A 17,785-nucleotide genomic window follows, 5' to 3' on the forward strand; every position below is an offset into this window, starting at 1 on the left:
CAAATGTAGATAGTAAGTCTTAAAGTTGATCATCACACCAAGCACTACCTGAAGTGAAAATACTAGAGACCTGAATATATGTCATACACAATGGTTTGCCTTGGACATACTAGAGAACTTAAATAACGATCTTCCTTCAGCTTGTACTTTTCAGAATTGCGCTCTCTAGAAGAGATGGTTCACCTGTGCACACAAACCTCCCAAAAAAGGAGTAAAGCAGAGAAAGCGTAAACGCTTGAAGATAATGAAGCCGAAGTTAATATTTCATAGCTTTTCATTATTTTCCATTTCGGTGTTACAATAAAATTCTATATAATGTATATTGTAAAGTAGAAACCCTAGAATATTACACAGCTGTTTACGTAGGGACACATTGCTTCCTTGGATCCAAAACTACATAATCAATTCTGAAGGGTGATTAGTTGAACTACGTTGTATGGAGGAGCATGACCACTTCTTGTCTCATCTGCTTTTTCCTTCAGTAACCAAAGTAGAGCTGGTTTGGTGTTCATGATAGGTTTTGTTCTTTCCTTATGCCCAATTCATTCCTTATGAAGCTTGTTTTAGCTTTCACAGCCTTATATTTAACCTTAAAGATTTACATGCTCACCATGTCAAAATAAATTCTCTGTTTCAGAAGACTGTTTTTGTTTTTGGAACCCCCAAACCTTCATAATAATGTTAACAAGTTTCTTTAAACTTTGTGTGGGTGAACAAGGGATGTAAAATGAGCCAAACTTACTATGGCTAGCCCAGCTCTTTATCAAGTAAAAGAAAAAAGTAAGGAAGAAAAAAACTTTCACAAAAGCAGACAAAAAAAACAACAACAATGTTGGATGAAACAAAGCAGTATTGGATGACTACTTTTTCTATTTGAAGAAATAAAACTAATCAACCCAAATAGTCTAAAACATTATCGGGCGGATCGATCCAGAGGCACTTTGGACGAGAAACAAGTTTTAGCCAGCTCAGACTTCCCTTATGTGGATTGTACCTGCTTTTATCAAAAGAATAGGAGAGACAACGCATGCGGTTGTTACCAAACCTTAAGGAGCAGAGATTTTTCCTCATCCATGGAAGATTAGTCCTAATCTGAGAGTAATAAGAACTGAAGAAGATTGTGAAGCCATCAAGCTCAGTACTAGACATCTTCTCCCATTGCAAAGAGCCTTGTTTAAACACCACTGGTTTTTCCTTGCCACAAGTAAACACGAGAAAGAGCTCTCCTTGCTTCTCTGCCAAGAAAGTTTCTCTCCTCTCCCACCCACCTTGCAGTTGATGATAGTGATATACATCCGCAAGACAAACCCATGTCCTGGAAGACGGGTGAAAGGAATACAAGGAGTCTCCACCAAAGGTAAAACAATAGAATCGATCATTGAGATAGACAAGCTTGCTCTTCATATAATATAGTAAAGCGGCAGGGAAGGCCTCGGTAATCCACTCAGTTGCTCCAGGATGGCAAGTGCTGATGGTGACATAATGCTGCCGCAACTTAAAGTTTAAGGCTACCACAACACAATTATCAGATGTAGGAGGAGAAGAGAATGCGATTGCCTGGAATGGTAGCGTAGACTTAGGCAAGCTTATGAGCTCCCGAGTAAACGGGTTGAAGAAAAACAAGTCCTTTGTGGTAGATGCGTGCATAAGTAACCAGCTGTGTGATGAGTAGCGCACGGTTGACTCAGCTAGATCTGGCAGATTCAAAGTGTACGACTTCGACTGTACCGGATCGTGGAGCTCAAATAAACTGCTACGTTTAGAGAAGCTCAGCAGCCAAGGATGCTTTTCCACTACCCGAACGGATAGTGCAGCTTCACACCATGATTTGCAAGAAGCTGATGCAATGATGTTATCTTTTAACACAAGACGAGACATTATTACTTCCAAAAGACTTGATGGAAGGTCAGAGAAACTCGGTTTCAATGCCACTTCGCTCTTAGTGTTGAATCTACAGAACAACAAATGAACTTCTAATCAAGCAAAAGTGTGAGACGTCATCAAATTTGTCTACAAAGTTTGTTTGAGACTTTATCAAATATGTTTCAAAATGTATTAATATCATAGAGAAGTTGAAAGTAAACAAAAAATCAATAAATACATTCAAAACAATTTTCCCAAGAAAGATGAAAAAGTCAGTCAAACTTGTTAAATACACAACATCTGAATATTATAGTCTGTAGAACTCGTTGAGAGTGACGAACCTTTTACGGGTGATGGTGGTTGAAGACGTAGATGTAGAAGGTGACGCCATGGCCGGAGATCGCGGTGGTGTTTGACAGGAAACGGTGGTCGACTGTGGTGGGGTGATCGCTGAATATTTTCTAGGGTTTTGTTGTGGCTCATATATATAAAGTAGCCTGTTTAAAATAATTGATTTATAAAGACAATTCTCTTAAATAATTTTAAAATATATTTTTTCACCAAAATATACTCAAAAAGAAAACTGGTCAAAAAAAAGTTTCATTAAAGAAGTACAAAACCATTGTACACTTTGTTTATAGATATTTAAATATACATATTATCTAAAGAAATAATAAAAAATAATTTTATTTACAATTTTCGAATAATATTCATTTTATAAAAAAAAAAATTATTTTGTAATCCAATTTTTTTATAGAAACTACTTTTAAAAATCATATTTTTTAGCATTAGGGTATAAATATATATTTAGCCTTTAATAAAATATATTTTGATTATTGTGACCTTAAAAAAAACTTTTTAGGTTATCACAGAAAACTTTTTTAAAAATAACTATGCACTTATCATTTTGGGTACGCATCCGTGAAGGTAAAAAAAAAAGTGATAATTACAGGTCAATAAGCAACTTTTTTGAACTTCCAAAAGATTAACAAACCAGTCTTCTAGAAAGATAGAGCTTGCACAGACCAAAGTGAAGAAACGTGAAAACAAACAAAAAAACTCATTAGCTTTGGACGACCGGCAAGGACGTTCCTAAGTAGAGCATGGTGAAACCTGGGTCTAGAGCCCCCACTTTCAAAGGCCTCATTTTAAAAAAATTATATAATTAGCATTTATCTGTACATTGTATTGAAAAAAAGAAAAAGATACTAATAAAAGTTCAAAATTATCATGAGATCTGGGCCTCGATTTTTATATCTCACTAGAAACATTTAATACCAACTATATGATATCATATGATATTAACTAAAGAAAGGTGGCTATTTCACTACAAGAAAACACGCTATATTCCGACGGACGTTCCGACGTACAAAAAAGTTGTCGGACAAATTTAACGATTTTCCGACAGCATTCCAACGAAAACAAAAAATACTACTTCGTTGAAAATTCGTCGGAATATACCGACGACTCTCCGACCAAAAAGTGTGTGTCGGTATATACCGACGCAATTATGACGATATTCCGATTAAATATATAACCGTTTCGTTCGTCAAAAAATCGTCGGTATATACCGACGACTTTACGACGACATTGCGATCAATAATATAACTGTCGCTGTCGTCGGAAGTTCATCGGTATATACTGACGAATTTCTGACGAACCCTCGGGTGACGTACAGAGACGATCCATGGGTCACTATAACGCAAATCAACCCAAAAGGACGAGTGGATGGAACTTCTGATAATGAACCATTACAATCAGACTCTACCAGCAACTTGAGTGCAGTTGAAGATTTGGCCGATGTTGAACTCGTTGAGAATTTTACCGAGTTTGGACTTGATGCTGTTGTACATTCAGAGGACGAAGCTGAGGTTGTGGAGTTTGATGAAGATTCTGATGATTCTGATTAGGAATTCTTATTATTTGACTTGTATTTATTAGTTGTTGTAACTACATAAGTTATTTTTTTTTTTTAAACAAGTCCGTCGGTATTCCGTCACTATATACCGACAACATAGCGACGAAATATGGTTTCATTCTAAGTGGACAAGTTCCTTGGAAATACCTCGGAATATACCGAGGACATTCCGACGAACTTGTTAAATTCGTCGGAATGTCCTCGGTATATTCCGATGTATTTCCGAGGACTTATGTTTTAAAAAATTTTCATATCAAAATATATATAAATTTGGATACCGAAACTATGAAAGTAACACATAATAAGTGTTTAGTATAGTATTAGATCGTAACCGTTCAAATATAACAACTCATTAAAATATTTATGTATGTATATCATGGTTTTCATAACATCTCATCATAACACTCATATACTTATACAATCATATTCATCTAATCTTATACTACAAAAATGTTTTTGTGTAAAATCGTGTTATGTAAACATTTTTATAGTTAAATCTTTATGCAAATACTATATATATTATCAAAGATTTTGATTTTGCATTTAGAAACTTGTGTTCAACCCCTAAACACTACATCGTCGGAATTCCGTAGGAAAAACTCGTCAGTAATCCGTCGGAAAATACCGATGAATTTCTGACGGATTTAATATCCGACGAAATTCCGACGACATTACTAATTCCGTCGGAAATCCGTCGGAATATCAAATTACCCGCGAAAAACAAACCGCGTGAAAATTTTCGCGAACCGCCAATTGGTATATATATTTAATGATTCCGACGAAATTCCGACGGATACATGTCCGTCGGAATCATTAAAGATAAAACCTGTCTCTCACTTCCTTCTTCGTCATTTCCGCCTCTCTCTCTAAACTCTCTCCGATTTCTCTCTCCTTGACGGCGACTCCGGCGATTTGCAAGCTCCCATCTCCGGCGATTCATCTTCCCACCGTCAGATCTCTTCCCCACTCCACAAATCATGTAATATTCTATAAAACCATTGTGTATTTCAATTTTTTAGGGTTTAGGAAGTTAGATCTTAGGATTTAAGGTTGTTTGATTGAAAACTTTAAGATTGAATGGATAATTTAGGATCTATTAGTTAGGATTGTTGTTTGGATTGTTGTTTTAATTTTTTTGGATTGAAAACGTTTTTGTATTTTTAAAATTGTTTTTGGGGTTTCCAGTAATATATTATATATAATAAAACGTTTTTTAAAAGTTTATATATATTTAACAACCTTTTCTATATTTATAAACGTTTTATAAATATTCTTTTTATAGAAAAAACGATTTTATATTTTTTTATATAGATAAAAACGTATATATATATTTTTTTATATATTTAACAACCTGTTCTATATTTATAAACATTTTTAAAAGTATTTATAATTTTTTATACATACATATATATATATATATATAAATCATTTTTAGATGTAAAAATAATTTTTAATATATTTAACAACCATTTCTATATTTATAGTTTTTTTAAAACATTTATAATTTTTTTATACATACACATATATATATATATATATATATATATATATCATTTTTAGATTTAAATATATAAATTAAAACATTCTAAATAGAAAATCATTTTTAATATATTTAACAATCTTTTGATGTATTAACATTTATTTTTTAGGTCTGAGGAAGCACGTCATTCCGCATCCCGTCGTTCTGCACCCCGTGGCGGCCAAGGTAGTTCGGCGAGCAGTTCCCGTCCATCGAGATCTTCTCACGAATAAAACTCGGTTCCCGCATATGTTCCCGCTCCCGCTCCCGCTCCCGCTCCAGCTGCTCAGGAGGATCCGGGGGTCATGTCAGTTCAACAATTGGTTCAACAACCAGGTCGAGAGCATCTCCCGGTTCTCCATCCCAACCCATGACCGGGACATACAACTTGGTTAGTATTTTTATTTTATTTGTAGTGTTTTTCCATTAATTAACTTTCTAACATGCATTTTTTTTAAAGGTTCGACAAGTCGAGCAATGGCATTAGCAGAAGCATCAACAATATGATGTATTCCATGCTCCATACCGGATATTCGAAGTGGAGTGTGTTTCCTCGCGAGGACCGGGAGTTGTGGTTTCGTCAGTTTGCGGTAACTCTTCAGTTTTTTTTAAAGCATTTTTCAATTTTTTTTAAAGCATTTTTCAATTATTTTTTTTTATATATCTACTAATTAAATTATGTGTGTTTTGTAGCAAGAGTTCACTTGGGAGTCCGGTCTCACGGAAACAGTCAGTCAGAAATTCAACGAAAAGGCCATGGACTCTTATACAAAGTAGATCAACGCTTGGAAGACAGTATGGCAGAAGAACAAGAGGCCACAATACATCAACGGGACGGTGTGGGAGCAGTTGATAGTCCATTGGGAGAAAGACGACACTGCAGCGACGTCTCGTAAGAACTCCAAGAACCGGAAGAGCGATCGTGGCGGGAAAGGTATGTATGTGCACAACCTCAGCGCTTGTTCTATGTCTTCTAAGGAGGATCAACTTGTAAGTTCTATTTTTTTTATCTTTATATTTATTTAAATAAATATTTTTATATATTCTTTGGCTAGGTGGTTTCTAAAAGGAAAGGAGGACGTTTAGTTGGGTTGGCCCGCCGTGCTTCTTCGTATCTGGCGTCTTCTTCGCAAGTTCTGTATACCGATCCCATGATTCTGGAGCAGCTACAGAACAAAGATGAACGGATTGTGGCATTGGAGGAGCAGAACACCACTATTCTTTTTGAGAATGCCACTATCCTTGCTCAGCTGGAATCCCAAAAGAAGACCAACGCCGAGATATTGGAAAAGATAGATTGTTTGTTGCCTTCGGGTTCTTAGTTTTTTATGAATTTTAAAACTTGATGAATGTTTTTTTTTCTATTTAAGTTTCTATGAATTTAAATTCTATAATATTATTAGTTTTAAATTTCAGATTTTGTGTATTTATTAATTTTTAATATAAACAAATATTTATAAATTCAAAATTTATTCATATTTAAAAATGGTATATTCTGACGAATCTGCGTCGTCAGAATATACCGACAAACTGGTTCGTCGAAATATACTGACGAATCATAGTCGTCGGAATATACTGACGAGTAAAAGTTGTCATAATATACTGACGAATTTGTGTCGTTGGAATATTCTGACGAACCTGCTTGTCGCTATATTCCGACGACTCTGATTTGTCAGTATATTCTGACGACCTATTTCGCCGGAATGTAGTGTTTCTGATGAATTATGTTCTTGGAATACGTTATCGGAGTGTCGTCGAAAGTTCGTCAGAATGTGGTTTATCGGTATTCGTCAGAAAGTCGTCGGAAACTCTGACGAAATTCCGCCGATTTTTTTTTTCCGACGAAATGATACCGACGACCAATTTCGTCGGAAATTCGTCAAATTGTCTCTATTCCGACGAACTTCTGACGATTTTGTCCGTCAGTATCCGCCTGTTTTCTTGTAGTGGGCAACCATGCTTAATATGCGAGCCACACAAATGCGCACATGTGGAGTACTGTTGTATAGTAGAGTATAGTACAGTTTGTCACAAGTTTTCCTACCCTTGGGTAAATGTATATCTGTTTCCTGCAGAGGAGAATCCAGAAATTTTGAGCACTTTAAGTTCACTAGTTGTATCATGTTTTTCTTTTACAATCAGTGTAGAATTTGTGTCAAACTGTACGATACTATATTATACACCATATAGTATTGTCTGAGACGTCAATCATGCTTAATAATCGAGAGCGGCGTACTTGGTTGGAAAGGGATTCATTGAACCCACAAAACTCGGGTACGAATCCTCCCCGTGACCCATTAACTATATTTTGACCCCTCAAAAAAAAAATCTTGGGTTCGCCACTGGCTGCAACTTGTCTGAACGCATGTATTGAGGATCTAACTTCTTTACCTAAACTATACCATATATTGTATATTATAGTTTTGTTTTGGTCCTACTTATATAATTGGAACCTTATTCAACCTCACATAAGAACGTGGAAACAAAGCGAACTTGGAGGTCTATGGTTTTTACCAAAATGTGGGCATACTAAATTGAATATAGAATAGTCTCGTTTCTATTATACATAATAGAACATGTTCGTTTAAAAGCAATTGAGCACGTGTGTTTGTAACTTTGCTCCTCTTCCCCTTCACGCACACGCGTTTACAGGGTTATTCCTGGTAATATTGGATGTAACTAGTTCCATCAAAGACTTTCTTCTGTAGAATGACTATAAACTTAATATTAGGGTCCAATATGAATATTCACCAAATTCTCCCTATTTGTAAAGCAAACATGCTTTAGATTTGAAAAATGAATCTACAGCAAAAATAAAATAAAATAAAAAGGAAATATGTTAGTTTTGGAAATCAATTTTTCTATAGCTTTTGTTGATTTTATACAGACTAACATATTTTCTCTCATGCTTTCACTATTGATCGATTTGATTCAATTTTTCTATAGCTTTTGTTAATGCTTTCAATTGTCTTTGAAAATAAATCTACAACATAGAAAATAAAACCAAAAAACTTACAGCCTATTTTTTAAAGTGAAAAACATACTACAGCACTTCCCATTGGGTAATTTTTGTACTTACTGTTAGTTCATGTTGCGTATTAACATAATTTCTCTGGTATTGTCAGCAAGCACTGAAGCAAACTGATTGAGTTATCTGAAAAAAACGTTTAAGTTTTTCATTTCATCATAAACCGACTAGTCACATTACTACGCTGGTCTAAGATGCTCTGAGCTATTTCTTTTGGCTAGTCTACATGGAGCAACAATTTTGAAAAGATTCTTAGTTTTGAGTCATTGAGTCAATAATATTGTATACTGTAATTAAAAGCATAATCTTGACAGCTTTGGTTCATCCTATTCGATCATGACATATTTGATCTTACCTTTATACCCTTAATCATTTACTTAGCTATTTACTTTATAGAAGATGCAGGTTAGATATGTCAATACAGGTTTTGAAATCTCAAAAACATGAATTATCCTCTCGTTTACGCTAATGTTGTGAAGAAAGCACAAAACATTGGTCTTTAATTTTTTTTTAATTGTTACAGTATGCAGGAGCAGGACTATAACATTGTTATATAATGTAGAAATTTTTTGGTTCATAAGTATTGCAGGTTTAAGGAATGCATGTCTTAGAAGATGCATGATTCGTGTTAACCCGCATGTCAACCAGAAAACCTGCTAGACCGTAACTTTTGCGGGTCTGGACATAGGTTATGGACAGGCCACTTGGACGCGGGCTCTTACATCTATACTTTGATCATAATTAGAGTATATAAGTTAAAGGGTAGTCTAATTTTCATGTACCAAAAACTTGAAAAACCTTCATCTCTTAACCATTTTCACAATTAAAACTTAAACTTACATATTCTTACAATTACAAACTTAAAAATACACAAATCAAAAATTGACTCTAGATTTGATTACATGACAATTCTACCTGACGTAGACCTTATTTAATTTAAAAGGAGTCACAATCCTACAAGAGAAATCAACAAACCAGACGGGAAAAAAAAACAAAAGCATACAAGCAAAAGCCAGGAACAACATAAAATGCGATGCACATATATTCAGATTCCTCTGGGTTAGAGAGGTTTTACCCTTGAATCAGTTCTTATTATCGCCACGAAATAGCAAGAAATGTTTCACATTGGCATTGATAAGGTAAGTTTCAGATGGTGAGGTTTTCTTTGATCACAAAACCTGAGTCTATAATCCTGCCACCTAGATCTGGGAATGTCTCGCATCCAGGAAGAGAAGTCACTTTGCCTGTCCAATCGACATGAACTGGATACTTAAGAAGATGACTTGTCATCTCTGTGACTTCCTCTGCTGCATACTGTCTCCAGTTAAGCTCACTCAATCTCCTAACTCGTCTCACGCATTCTATGTTCTCTGGCTTTTCGAAAATTTCCTCTAGAAACCCTAGATGTTCTGCCCACAACGACATTCTGTATCCAAAGATCTGCAAGAAATGGGAGGTTATGACTTGGAAAGCAAGATTTGTATTTTGCGGACTGTGGTGGCTACTAAGCCCGTGAAGCCGAAGGAAGAATTCTGTAACAATATATTGGTGGGTTTCTGGTTTTTAGTTATTAGAGTGCAAACTCAGATTGAAAATTTGATTACCTGACCACGAGGACGAGAACCTTTCTTAGCCCATGAATGGTGTGGTTGATATCCTCCCATGGCAATTTCGGTATCTCTAGATCCTTCCAAGGATCTCTGGTTGATGTTCGCAGAACCAATTAAGACAAACTCATCGTCCACTATCATACCTTTGGAATGAACATATATCATGAATCTTCCACTCTTCAATGGTTGCGCCTTGATTATTTCGTTGTTTTAGTGAGAAAACAATGTCATTAATTAAAATAAAGATTTCAACATGAGTCTATCAACAATTTTTGTACCAAATTTTAGCCAAAAAATAAACAAGAGAAATCAAAACATACATATAATATATATACCTGTGCGGCATTCGGCTTTGCATTTTTCTTAGGTTGATTCCGAGAACTATGTTTGCTAACTGTTTCATCAGAAGCCTCTCGGGTTCCAAGACAGAAGAAGTTCAAATAGTCTTGTGGCACATACTGACCATCAAGTCCAGCTTCCACAAGTGCCTCGTAGATAGTTCGATACATCATTTGCATGGTTTTATACTGCATAGATGATAAAAAGATTCCAGTGGAAAGGATGCGAGATTGTTATGCAAGTCAGGTAATATTTAGCAAACTAAGTATTTACCTGATAGTGTAAAATGCTCTGCACAATTATATTCGTTGGATTACCTTCCGGCCACATCGGAATGACAATATAAGCAGCAAAATCTTCTCTTGCCCTAATTTTATTAGCAATCTTAAGCGCAATTTCCATAGGAACTAGATTATTAGCACCTGCATTTCAAGAAACTCCTTGTTATACTATTATTGCACGCGTTGACTGAATTGTCTTCAAAGCTAAAAAAATGTCTACCAAGTTTTTTATGTGAATCCCAGTTAAAGGATGATCCAAAAAAGTATTGGTTCTCAATGTAAATGAAATGCTGAGCAGATCTTATCGCCTTAACATAAGCCGTGTGTATGCTCATGTCTATGAGTAAATTCTTCCCACATTGAAGATTCTGTTCACATCTTAATAATCATTAGAAAATACTCAAATAGCTACACTGGTGGTGACTGAAGATGACAAGTTTTCGGAGTTGTGCTTACTCTTGCACTAGCTTCCTTTGAATCTTTTGGAAACCCTTCAACTGAGGTTGAATCAATGGAACGAAAAACCTAAATATATAGTAAAAACACTATAAATTAATTTGGACCGAAAGCCAAGACACCTCCTAATTTCCCAAAAAAACCCTAAATATATAGCAAAAATACTATAAAGTAATAATATGGGGATATTATATTTTATTAATATGTAGAGTTATTATTTTATAATTTGTTATAGATTTATATATTTTGAAGTATACCTTATATAAGAATAAAAAGGACTTATTTTACTATTTATATATTGATTAAAATTTATGTTATTATTTGATTATTTGGTAATATATATCGTAAATGTAGATGTATTATAGATGTAATATGACAAAATAACATCAAAAAATGTTTTGAAGTGCTTATAAAATTAAATATGAACTTAACAGTGAATAAAAAAGAAACAAAAAAATCTTTTATTTATATTTATATAATTTTATATATGTTACTTATTAATTATGCTAAATTGGACCATATATTTGTAAAAAGTTTTTAAAAATATCTTAGGAAATTGTATTATATTTGCAGTTGTCTAACTCGAAATTCGTAAAATTTATTAATTTATAGAGTACTAATCTATTGAGTTATTACTAAAATTAGTTCATGGAAAAGAAATGAGATTAATCATTTTGTCACCACGACATATGGCTATAGTCCCATCATGTAATCTCAATTACCTGAACATTCCAGGACTCTGGATCATTATCAATAACAGAAGTAGCTTCTAATAGTCCCATGATATTTGAAATTATGTCAATCGTAAGCAAGGCATCCTTAGAAGATGATCTGTGTATCGAAATCCTGTGCCGTTTCTCTGAAGCCTCTAGCCAGCGCTGTTCAAAATTAGCAAGCACGTCATACGCTGCAGGACCATCAATCTTGCTGTGCAGATCATGCCACGGTTGTCTTGGCCCAGCATCATCAGTAGTCTAATACGAAAAAAAGATTATTTACACGTATCAAGAGTAGTAATGAAACTGAAACCAAACAAGAATTTTCTTGAATGGTGTACCCCAAAACATTGGTTATAGAAATCATCTTTATGGAGAGTCTTTAATGTCGTAAAGAGAGGATGCTTAGGAGTATCAAAACGTCCTTTGCACACGTCTAGCCCTCCAACAAATGCTACGATCTTTCTTCGGCCCTGAGCTGCATCAGCATCTACAATCACAGTTTTTTGATGATGTGTGTAGTAAGTTTTAACTTCCTGATCATCACAACAAAGTTCAGATGATTAAACTATACATACAGGAGTTTAAGAATTGATGCAGTAATCATTGAGCATCTTACAGTTTTTTTTACAAAGCTGTGAAGACCTTTCCCACAAGATCGAGGACAAATAATAACTTGCACCGACGAGTTCTTGAAAAAATGGCGAGTCTCCTCATCATTTGTCTTCATTAATCCGCACTGCATGTCACAAACATCAGTTTTGTTAAAACAACAGAAAGGATTTTGCTTCATCTAATACAGACATCGAGTGAGCTTCGACTAGTTTGGTAAACTGAAGAACACGTTATTGTTATATAACCCTTTATCTCTATCCAAATGTCAATGTAATATTAGTTTATAAGAAACAGGAAATTGATTGTCAACTACAGGAACGAGAAACCACCACATAACTACACATGGACAAAAGTAATGTATTAAAAACTATACGGACTATAAGGATCACATTCATGAACTAATAAGTGTTATGTTGTTAATACCATTAACATAATTCTGATAGCTATAAATGCGTGTTGGATTTGGAATTCAGTAATTCCCGAGGATGTTTTGACATGTTCTCATATGAAGAAAAGATTGAATGCTGAGAGAAACAGAAAACAGAGTTAGGCACTTACTGTTCTGTGCCCCAGAAAGTTCCATGAAGTTCGATCATCCCACACCAATAGCAACACTCTAACACCTTGAGATTTTTCTTTAAGCAAATCCCCTAATGTACTATTGGTCGGATCATTATTGCGACGAACCAGCCTAACCGGATGGTAAACTGACCATCCTGTGATATAAATCAAGTTCTTTGCCTGTCTAATCGCATCAGCCATATCCTCCCAGCACTTTCCATGTATATACTGCATTCCACCATCGAGATCCACTCTCGGAAGTGTCCCGTCTTCAACATGAACATCTTGATACAAAGTAACTCTACCGCCTTTCCTCAAGGGGAAGTATGTACCGGGAACTCCTTCACACTCATTACCATAACCAACACCCGTTTGGTAAAGTCTCATCCTTTCCACTGGAGTGTATTGAATAGTCAAACTCAACACAGCACCCTCTTCACATGGCTTCCCAAGTATTGGAAACAACCCTTCGATCCTATTCTCTGAACACAACTCCTCGGTTGGGATTCTAACATCTCCTATGGACCTTGATCCAAAGCGGTCATTGTCTTTCACCACAAACTTAACCACCGTAGCATGGTGAGCCACCGGTACATAGAAATGCTGCATCCACACAGGATTCTCATCGTTGTCGATCACAAAAGTTGTGCCAATCTTTGCATCTGCGATAGAGACAGTCACGTAAGGATCACTTGTAGTGTTCTTCTTGTACCTCCGGAAACGATCCATGTTAGGAAGATTTTTAGCTTCCTTCACCCAAATGTCTAAGTTACCATGTAACAACACTACCCTCAAAGAAGCGTTACTTGACCCTTCCATTGACATTGGTCTCGGTATAAACCGAATGATGCACCAAAAATTCGGAGGAAAAAAATAAATAAGAAAAGGATCAAAACTCGAGTCAAACCCACAAAACAAAGAAAAAGTTCACTGAGACCTTTGAGATACAGATTCAGAATAAATCTATGAGGTATAAGTAGACCAATCAAAACAGTGAGCAGTACGTTGTTGACCTTTCAAACTTTAGCCAATGAAAGACTTCAACAGTGGTCCAGACTCAGTAAAACATTACTTAAATCGTATGAACGATACAGTGAATTCAAATTATCAGAAGGAAAAACGATCGAGAGGAGGTCAAGAAAATAATAATAACAAACGTAACTTGGAAGTTCTAAGCAAGTTTCTCTTAATAAAAATATCAAAACAAATTAAAAAGTGAGAAGGAATAGGAAAGATATAGCACTGAAGAAGAGGTCTCCCGCACGAGAGATTCAGTCTCTTCTATGAGAAACTGTTTTATAAGATGTCATCTGATAGTTGGCTTTATATTATATAGGGGTAAACTATCATCAGAATATTATTTTATTAATTATAACAGGAATAGTATAACGTTTGGAGCTTAAACACTAATTCTAATTGTCCACTTGTAGTAAAAGTTGTATATATTGAACAACACCTCTCTTAGCTTTAAGATTTCTTATATAAGTAATCATTGGATAACATTAATCTAATCTTATACAGGCTCATCACTAATACCGTAGGAGCTGAGATATCTTCTGTTATTGACGTTGGAGAGAAGATCCGTATTGAAAATATGTAAAATACTTGAGTAATATATAATGAACTTGAATCAGTGTATTTATTACCAATTGGTTTTAGGTTAGAAGTTCATTTAACTTTTATGAGAGTCCATGACTTAGCCCAACATATGATTTCCAACAAAAACAGTTTCATGCCTATGTAGTGGTCTATATTGATGTGGTATTCTGATGAGGCTTATTAAATGTCGCACATCGCTTAGGCAAACAGTCTCATCACTAATACCGTAGGAGCTGAGATATCTTCTGTTATTGACGTTGGAGAGAAGATCCGTATTGAAAATATGTAAAATACTTGAGTAATATATAATGGACTTGAACCAATGTATTTATTACCAATTGGTTTTAGGTTAGAAGTCCATTTAACTTTTATGAGAGTCCATGACTTAGCCCAACATATGATTTCCAACAAAAACAGTTTCATGCCTATGTAGTGGTCTATATTGATGTGGTATTCTGATGATGCTTATTAAATGTCGCATATCGCTTAGGTAAACAGTCTCATCACTAATACCGTAGGAGCTGAGATATCTTCTGTTATTGACATTGGAGAGAAGATCCGTATTGAAAATATGTAAAATACTTGAGTAATATATAATGGACTTGAACCAGTGTATTTACTACCAATTGGTTTTAGGTTAGAAGTCCATTTAACTTTTATCAGAGTCCATGACTTAGCCCAACATATGATTTCCAACAAAAACAGTTTCATGCCTATGTAGTGGTCTATATTGATGTGGTATTCTGATGAGGCTTATTAAATGTCGCACATCGCTTAGGCAAACAGTCTTTGGGCAATATATACGTGTATGAACAATCATCAACTCATGAACTAGCTTTTGGGTATGAGTTAGGCTCATCACTAATATGGTATTAGAGCCAGATTATGTAATGGCCATAGGATTATGGTTCAAACGAAAGACCAGTCGTATATGGAATTGGTTACAGTTACATAAATGAGTATATATCACTCTTATTAAAAATGAAATATTTTCTTAGACCCAACCTTTTTTGTAGCATTTTAAATTAAATATACCCTTTCATTATAAAGTAATTGTGGAAATAATATTACACTATTATCTATGTTTCCAAACAACATAATAATTAATCTTGTGTCCAAACAATATAAAACATTTTAACTCACTTTCAAATAATTAATGAAAAATCAAAATAAATATAACTTTTTTGCAGGTTTAAATAATATAAAATAATTTCAATCAATATCAAACAAATTAAATTGACTGATTATTGTATTTATATTTTCATAAATAAAACTTACCATCATTTAAATTTAAATAAACTTGCATATTAAATTAAATATTGTACATAAATAAATTGCAATAAATTTACATCAAATAAATTTTATAGATAAAAATTTATCAAAATATATCATAGAATTAATAAAATAAGTTACGGAGATTTCAAAACGAAAAACAAAAAAATGAATTAAATAATATATTATATGATTTTATGTTTAATAACCAAAAAATTCAAATACACTAAAATAAAAATGTTAAAACATTCGTTAAAAAAATATTCTCGCACTTTAAAAGTCTATAAAAACAGTTTATATAATTGTTACAACAAATAATTTGCTCGGACCCGACATAAACAAAAACAAAAAGATTATACAAATTTATTTGTTGTTCCTGGTGAAAAGCTGTAAGATGATGAGCTTCAATTTAGAAATGGATAATTAACAAAATCCATTGGGGCAAATCTCTACTTATATCCATATCTTTTTTGTTGGCTCAATTCTTTTCAAACAAATCTGAATGATTTCATTAAAAATATATATACAAAAATAAAGCTATATAATATTATATAGCAGCTGAATAAAATTTACATACATTTTTATCAATTAAAAATATTAACTTTATGTTATAATGGAAATATATAGAGCATAAGAGAATTTATTTAAATTGTAGTTAATATGATATACTTATACACAAAAATAAATATTATACAACTACTGTCTTCACACTAAACAACATTCAATTAATTTATAAGTTTTCTCATCTAAAATAAAATCTGCATTGTCGCACGGATCATGATATAGTTTTTCAAATAAAAACAAAAATGTGCATTTAAACTTGCATTGTTTACCAAAACATGGAAAATAAAATTATTTAATTTTGACAAAAAATGTGTATTATTTTAGTGAAAATATGATTTGATGGTTTTGACTGAAAATTTAATTGTGATAAAATATAATTATGTTATTTTATAATATAATAAGATTTTGTGGTTTTATCTGGAATATATATATTTTTACGATTTTGGCACAAAATATAATTTTATCTTGACGAGAAAATGTGATTTTGGGATTGTGAAATAAATTTTATAGATTTGGAAAAAAATGTAATTTTAAGATTTGTGTGATATGAAGTCTAATATGATTAACATATATATGACAATTAATGATTACGAATAATATATATTTGATAACAATTTTTGTATCATCTCTCTATTTTGTTTAATTTTATATTATTAAAAGAAATTAACAAATCACATTAAAAATATAATAAAAATTAGATTTTTTCTTATATGTTATATTTAAAAATATTTAAAATAACTATAAATTACTAAAAATGGTAAAAGTCCCACATTAAAAATTTTGTGAACAATGGTTTAATTTTTATTTTTCACGCAAGATATAAATGATCATAAATCATATGAATGTGAAGTCTTATTAATTAGATATTCATATTATATATGTATATATATACTAATATCATTTAAACAAAATTATATACAAAATAAAATATATAAATATGTTAACTTCAAAATTTGCATTGAAAAATTATTGAGATTTTAATATTTTAATTTTAAAATGTGTATTGATAAGTCTCACATTAAAAGTTTTCTGATTACCGATTTTAAATTTTGTTACACCAAATATACAAACGTTAATAAAATCATATGAGTAGGAAGTGTTATAAGTAAATGTTTATAGTAAAATATACTATATATATATATATATATATATCTATTTTAATATCATTGAAGTTTAACTATATACTATATATATATATAGTAAAATGATTGTTTTGATTTACTTACGAAAAACATGATTGTAAATAAACAAAAGGTATTGGTTTTGATTTATGTGTTTACTTTAATATATATAGTTTATGTATACAAATTATTATTTTTTAAAAGTGGTTTCTAATATATTATTTAATCTTGACAATCCTAGAAATACACTTTTTCAAATCAAATTGATTTTTAATATCGGAAACACTATATATATATATATATATTCTTTTTATACAAAATCA

The 17,785-nt window shown here is 32.9% G+C and overlaps 2 protein-coding genes across 3 annotated transcripts; both read right to left on the bottom strand.

The window, feature by feature from the left end:
• Positions 1-49: 49 nt before the first annotated feature.
• LOC106387223 (F-box protein At4g00893-like) lies at positions 50-2,168 on the bottom strand. The gene has a single exon (XM_048750970.1). The coding sequence runs from the start codon at positions 1,876-1,878 to the stop codon at positions 892-894; it is 987 nt and encodes a 328-aa protein (XP_048606927.1). The 5' UTR covers positions 1,879-2,168; the 3' UTR covers positions 50-891.
• Positions 2,169-9,131: 6,963 nt separating this feature from the next.
• On the bottom strand, positions 9,132-15,642 carry LOC106438789 (phospholipase D gamma 1-like). Of its 2 annotated transcripts, XM_022717590.2 has the most exons (10): positions 12,904-15,632; positions 12,350-12,469; positions 12,072-12,266; positions 11,737-11,988; positions 11,015-11,083; positions 10,779-10,926; positions 10,551-10,699; positions 10,274-10,465; positions 9,933-10,130; positions 9,132-9,768 (listed from the first exon to the last, which is right to left on the bottom strand). In XM_022717590.2, the coding sequence occupies exons 1-10, from the start codon at positions 13,729-13,731 to the stop codon at positions 9,475-9,477; spliced, it is 2,445 nt and encodes an 814-aa protein (XP_022573311.2). In that variant the 5' UTR covers positions 13,732-15,632; the 3' UTR covers positions 9,132-9,474. The 2 variants fall into 2 exon arrangements, with proteins under 2 accessions (XP_022573311.2, XP_022573312.2); XM_022717591.2 differs by lacking the exons at positions 9,132-9,768; positions 9,933-10,130 and having other exon boundaries at positions 10,275-10,462; positions 10,580-10,699; positions 12,904-15,642.
• Between the last annotated feature and the right edge of the window lie 2,143 nt (positions 15,643-17,785).

The sequence above is a fragment of the Brassica napus genome, chromosome C3 (genome assembly GCF_020379485.1).
Source record: "Brassica napus cultivar Da-Ae chromosome C3, Da-Ae, whole genome shotgun sequence".
NCBI lineage: Eukaryota > Viridiplantae > Streptophyta > Magnoliopsida > Brassicales > Brassicaceae > Brassica > Brassica napus.

Coding starts and splice junctions, on each gene's coding strand:
- LOC106438789 (XM_022717590.2), bottom strand. CDS start 13,731: ATGTCAATGGAAGGGTCAAGTAACGCTTCTTTGAGGGTAGTGTTGTTA. Junction 12,267..12,349: donor ACAGCTTTGTAAAAAAAACT/GTAAGATGCTCA, acceptor TGTGATGATCAG/GAAGTTAAAACTTACTACAC. Junction 9,769..9,932: donor GTTCTCGTCCTCGTGGTCAG/GTAATCAAATTT, acceptor CATTTCTTGCAG/ATCTTTGGATACAGAATGTC.
- LOC106387223 (XM_048750970.1), bottom strand. CDS start 1,878: ATGTCTCGTCTTGTGTTAAAAGATAACATCATTGCATCAGCTTCTTGC.